Below are 6,264 nucleotides of genomic sequence, written 5' to 3' on the forward strand. Positions count from 1 at the left end.
ATGAACGGTTATGTACACTAATTTTTTCAATATTCTGAGATTGTTTTGATAATTTTTTTATTCTTAAATCTGATAAAAATATTAAATTTTATTAATTTTGTTATTGGGGTGCATTTTGAACTATTTTAGAGTTTTGAGTTCAATTGGATAAAAATATAAATTGAGGAGTAAAAAAAATAATTTTTACTCTCCAGGGTTTTTGTTTTATTTTATCATTTGGGACCTAAATATGACTAATATTAAAGTTTATGGTGATGTGTGGTTAAACTTTATGTTTATTAGTTCTATGTCTAATCTCATTTTATCTCCCTTAATTGATAAGTGCAAGATGCTCTTTCATATTAAGGGTTTTAGATATATGAAGCATGTCTTTTGAGAGAGGAACAAATGAATTGATGCGTTAACATAATTAAGGAACAATTTTCAATACGGTCTCCCTCAAATGTTGTTAATTGTCGAGACTTATTTTATATTTGCTCTATTTTTCTTAGTTATGTAATCCCAAGTGTTTGAGTAAAGGTTTTTAAATATATTTAACTATCTTCATTTATAGTTGAATTCTCTCCTAATCAACAATACAAATTGAGTTCGGTCAAGATTATTTCCCATCTACAATAAGAGAGCTCCATTTTATTTGTTGACCTCTATGGGGTATTTCGTGCGCATTAATCATAGGCTTTGATCTGTGATCCATAACACTGATAAACGATATTTAGGAATTAATTATGGATTTAATTACCTTTATGATATATCATCTATTCCTTAAGGGTAATTAAGAGAGGAATGATAAATCGAGAGCAAATTATAACTTGTGGGTGGCAAAGGGGAAAACAATTAAACATGATTTAATAACCAAATGTATAATTTACTGTATAAAAACCGAATGAATGATCCACAGACATGGAATGCAGAGTGATTGAATTTAAGCGGGGAAAAAGGTTAGTTGGGTGGGATCTTAATGGGCCAAGCAGTGACGAATGGATTTACCGAAACAGTCAGGGGTGTTAGGGCTCTCGAAACACTGTGAAAAACGAAAACATTTACCTCACAATCTTCCACATTCTTCCTCTCAGTCTCACTTAACTCTAGAAAGCCCAGGACATGAAACACTAGACAACAAGCAAGCAAGCAAGAAGCGTGGCCAGAGAAAATGGCGTTGGCATTCGACGAGTATGGGAGGCCGTTCATTATAGTAAAAGAGCAAGAGCAGAAAACCAGGCTGAGAGGGATCGAAGCTCAAAAAGCCAACATTTCCGCCGGAAAAGCTGTCGCCCGGATTCTCCGCACCTCCCTCGGACCTAAAGGCATGGATAAGATGCTCCAAAGTCCCGACGGCGATGTCACCATCAGTTAGCTCCCTTCCCGCCTTTTCTAAAAGAAAATAAAAATTCCTTGATTTCCAAGTATCTGGTTACGTGAGTATGGTTTTGGAAAATTAATTTTCTTTAATTGATCTGTTTGGCACGAATTCCTAAATGATAAGTAGACTTTAGGACTAAGTTATTTGTTAAGAGAAATGTAGGTTTAACTTGTAAGTTTAAGAATTCTTTTAGTTAATTTATTAAACTCATTAGTTTTTGGACTGAAAACTTTGGTTTTGGTGAAGTTTGCTAATTTGAAGTTATAAGTTTAACGTTTCAGGACTGTGCTTCTTGAAGTTAATATTTGTGGTGTAAATGTTAAAATTATTTGTGTTGGGTGTTTTTTAGTGAAATTACACACTGAGGCCGTTTTCAAAAAGTTTCCTGATGTCTTTTCTTTTTGGAGGTCAGCAAATGATGGGGCAACGATATTGGAGCAGATGGATGTTGACAATCAAATTGCTAAGTTAATGGTTGAACTGTCCCGGAGTCAAGATTATGAAATAGGTGATGGAACGACTGGTGTTGTTGTCATGGCTGGAGCACTTCTTGAGCAGGCAGAGCGGCTATTAGAACGTGGGATACATCCCATTCGGATTGCTGAGGGTTATGAAATGGCTTCTAGAATAGCTGTTGAGCATTTGGATCATATAGCTCAGAAGTTTGATTTTGGACCAACAAATATAGAACCTCTGGTTCAAACTTGCATGACCACTCTGTCCTCCAAAATGCAAGTTTCCTACTCTTTTCCTGGTCAATTACTTAGTAGAATTTCTTGACCCTAGCAATGTTCTACAGCATCTAAATGTTAGTTGAATGCCTTAACTTGCAGGGATATTGGTTAATCCTGATTGCTTGTCCTTTTAACTGAATCTTCTGTTATAAATTTTACCTGAATGGAACTTGTTTTAATGTTTGCAAAACAGAAATAGCCAGGGTTGTTTTGGCTGTGACTGGGGTTTTTATGGTGGAGTGTTGCAAAATCTGAATTTGATGGCACTTAGCTCAATTAAAATAGCTCTTGCTGTTAGATAGCAATTCATATGCTTGTTAGTACTGAGAAGTGAGACTCCTAATATTGGGATTCATTGCAAAAAATTGAGAATGCAACTCTAGACTGGTGTATAGTGTATATGTTCTGTAATCTGAAATTGTAACCATTTTTTCTTCAGTGTGAACCGATGCAAGCGCCCTTTGGCTGAGATTGCTGTTAAAGCAGTTCTCTCTGTTGCTGATCTAGAGAGGAAGGATGTCAATCTAGATCTGATTAAGGTAGAGGGGAAAGTTGGGGGGAAATTGGAAGATACTGAGCTTGTATATGGAATCACTGTCGACAAGGACATGAGTCATCCACAGATGCCAAAGAAAATTGAAGATGCAAAAATTGCCATACTAACTTGCCCATTTGAGCCACCTAAGCCGAAGACTAAACATAAGGTAGACATTGACACAGTGGAAAAGTTTCAGACTTTGCGTCAGCAAGAGCAAAAGTATTTTGATGACATGGTTCAGAAGTGCAAGGTATGACTGCTGATTGGAGTTCTAATGAATTTTCCTTTTTTTTTTTGGTTTGATCTTTTACATTCTTTCATGCTTTAAATTATTCTATTTGGAGAGAGAAAAGGCGTATTGGTTTGGCTACCTTTGCAATTTTGGGGTAGACAACTTTTGATAGTAATGCTGTTGCAGGATGTTGGTGCCACCTTGGTTATTTGTCAATGGGGGTTTGACGACGAGGCTAATCATTTATTAATGCACCGTAACTTGCCTGCTGTCAGATGGGTTGGTGGTGTGGAGTTGGAGCTCATAGCAATAGCTACAGGCTTGTTCCTTTTTATTGTATTCATTTTGAAGACATGCTAGCCAATTTCATGATAGATAGATATTTTGCTGCTAATAATGCATGCAACCTTATCAACGGTCTTATTATATTTATGTTCATAGGTGGAAGGATTGTGCCAAGGTTCCAAGAGTTGACCCCAGAAAAGCTGGGAAGGGTATGTTTTACTCCATTCCTTGTCTATGTTATGTTGCTTAGAAATGTATGCTAGAACTAGATAAAGTCATCTATTGGAAATTTTCCATGCATCATGTAGAGGACAACCAGTAATGCTCTAGTGGGATGATACAACATTTAATGACTTTTAGTTAGGGCAACCACTAGAGCACTGCTCATTTGGACTAGCAATTTATGTTTGATGAAGTTTACACTTTTTAAAATCCCATGTTAATTGACTGGTATCGAACTATTTACCGACACTTGCTATTTTACTCTATCTTTTAGGCTGGTTTGGTCAGAGAAAAGTCTTTTGGCACCACAAAAGATAAAATGTTGTACATTGAACACTGTGCAAATTCAAGAGCTGTAACTATATTTATTCGCGGAGGTAGATTATTTCCCCTTGTTTTATCTTGTTTTTATTTATGGCTTATTGGATTATGTTGGGTTGATAATAAGTCATTTTTATTTGTTTATTTGATTTGTGTCTTGAATTGGCTTGTATTTAATTTCCTGTTGCTAAATTGCTGGTTATAAAATATGCTGGCTAGTCTAGGCTCATTGGCATCTTATTGGACCAGTTTTGGAGCAAGGCTGTTCTCATCATATAACTTTTTGAAACAAATAAAAAAAAAGAAGAAGGAAAATGACTTGGTTAAAGGAGTAGTGTAAAGGAAAAAGGGACCTACGCGATACTCTTAAAGCAAACCAAGAGACTCTTGCATTCTTGTTTTGAGGTGTTTGAAAATCTTTATTCTTGGCCAACACAAAACTGGTTGGCCGTTTACAGAAGGCAAGGGTTTGTTCTTACACTGTACAATGTTGTAGAGACCCAAAAGTAACAATGGGTAGAATATTCCATGGTGGAATGCCCTAAGTTGAACCTAGATAGATTATGGATGTGTATATATGTATCTCATAGATGGCGTCCTTTGTGTTTAATGATGCATTAGGGAACAAGATGATGATAGAGGAGACAAAGCGGAGTATCCATGATGCACTGTGTGTGGCCAGGAATCTCATTCGCAACAATTCTATTGTCTATGGTGGTGGATCAGCCGAGATTTCTTGCTCAATTGCTGTAGAGGCTGCTGCAGATAAATATCCCGGCGTTGAGCAGGTTCGAAGAAGCACATTTAATTATCCAAATTTTGGGGTATTCCTTTTTTGTTGTACTAATAATGTTATATCAATTTTCTTTTGTATGCAGTATGCAATCCGGGCATTTGCTGATGCTTTAGATTCTGTCTCCATCGCCCTGGCCGAGAATAGCGGCCTTCAACCTATTGAGACACTATCAGCAGTGAAATCTCAGCAAATTAAGGTAAATTACCAGTAATTACAGTATGATGATGCCTTAGATTTGTATAATCTCATTGGCATAGGATATTGTAGATAATTTATTTTCACATGCAAATTGCAGGAGAATAACCCTCACTTTGGAATAGATTGCAATGATGTTGGAACTAATGACATGCGCGAGCAAAACGTGTTCGAGACGCTGATCGGGAAGCAGCAGCAGATCTTACTGGCAACACAGGTTGTTAAGATGATTTTGAAAATTGATGATGTTATTTCCCCATCCGACTACTGAGGTTTAATATAAACTGGTTCATCGAGAGGTTAACCCATTTTCATGGTTTTGATATGGTTCAATCTGGAGAGGGAAAAAAAGGAGAATTTATTTGCTTATAAATTTTTGAACTGCCACTCCGTTTGATTTGTAGAATGATCACCACTTTTTGTTGATGTGGATTTTTTTATCATTATATTTTTTTTAAGTTCTCGAAAAACATATCAAAAGGCTAAATACCTTTTTTTTTAATGTTACAATTTTTAGTTAAATTCCTATACTTTTAATTAGCATTTATATTAATTGACTTTTTAATTTGTATCTAAATAAATTTATTGTCCTTAATTAAATATTAATATAAATAAATATTTGGCTTAAAATCGTTAAATTATTAGTAAGTTTACGTTTTGTATCTAATTCGTTGAACTGTTAAAATTATTGTTGAATGGTTTTTTCCATTTGTATCCTTGGTACTAATTAAAAGTTTTTTTTTCTCTTTTATTGTGTAGTTTTTTTCTTTATCATAAAATAATTTTGAATATCATGAATTTGCGAATCAAAATATATACAGTTTTCTTTTTCGATCTCTGACAGTGACTGATAGATCGATTTGGATTTAAAATATATTCTTTCACTCATCGATAATTCATCATATTGATTGTCGAATCACCGTTTGAAGTTTGGAACTTGCTAGCAGGATTTTTTTTAAAAGAAAAAAAAATTTAATAACTCAGTGACTTAAATAAAAACTTTTAAATAATCAGTGACTTAAATGAGTATTTTCGAATAATTCAGTGAATATTTTGTAATTTTTTAAAGTTGAGTAACTAAAACATAAATTTATTAATAGTTTGATAATCTTGGGTGCAATTTACTCATAAATTATTTGAAGTAAAGATTTTATTTGGATATAAACAGAAGATAAAAGATATTATTTATGTATGATGAAAATATAAGAAAAAGTTGCATTTAATAATTTAATAGCATTTGAGAAAAATATATAGTTTAAAAGCATTTTTCTTCAATATTTTACCTGCAGCAATTTTTAATAGTGTCAATTAATAATGTCTCGATTGTACTCTGTAGTGATTTCTGAATTTTTAACCGTCTTTAAAAATGATTGAAAATTGTTAAATAATAAACTTAATATTAGGTCTGGTTTAATACGTAATTGAAAAAATTAAATCAAATTGAAAATTAATATTTTCAATGATGTCATTTATATGTATGTCTGGTATTCTAAAATAAAAATAATTTGATAGAATTTTTTTTAAATAGATGTGAAAATTAATAAGTAAATAAAAAATGCATGGAGAATATTTTTAATTAAT

The 6,264-nt window shown here is 33.5% G+C and overlaps 1 protein-coding gene across 1 annotated transcript; it reads left to right on the forward strand.

The window, feature by feature from the left end:
• The first annotated feature begins 969 nt into the window (after positions 1 to 969).
• On the forward strand, positions 970 to 5,213 carry LOC107946254 (T-complex protein 1 subunit epsilon). Its single transcript, XM_016880502.2, has 9 exons — positions 970 to 1,349; positions 1,773 to 2,091; positions 2,534 to 2,882; positions 3,051 to 3,183; positions 3,306 to 3,358; positions 3,646 to 3,748; positions 4,314 to 4,480; positions 4,571 to 4,684; positions 4,784 to 5,213. Exons 1-9 carry the CDS (start codon positions 1,151 to 1,153, stop codon positions 4,952 to 4,954), a joined length of 1,608 nt encoding a protein of 535 aa, XP_016735991.1. The 5' UTR covers positions 970 to 1,150; the 3' UTR covers positions 4,955 to 5,213.
• The last annotated feature ends 1,051 nt before the right edge of the window (positions 5,214 to 6,264 follow it).

The sequence above is a fragment of the Gossypium hirsutum genome, chromosome D12, assembly GCF_007990345.1.
Source record: "Gossypium hirsutum isolate 1008001.06 chromosome D12, Gossypium_hirsutum_v2.1, whole genome shotgun sequence".
Lineage (NCBI taxonomy): Eukaryota > Viridiplantae > Streptophyta > Magnoliopsida > Malvales > Malvaceae > Gossypium > Gossypium hirsutum.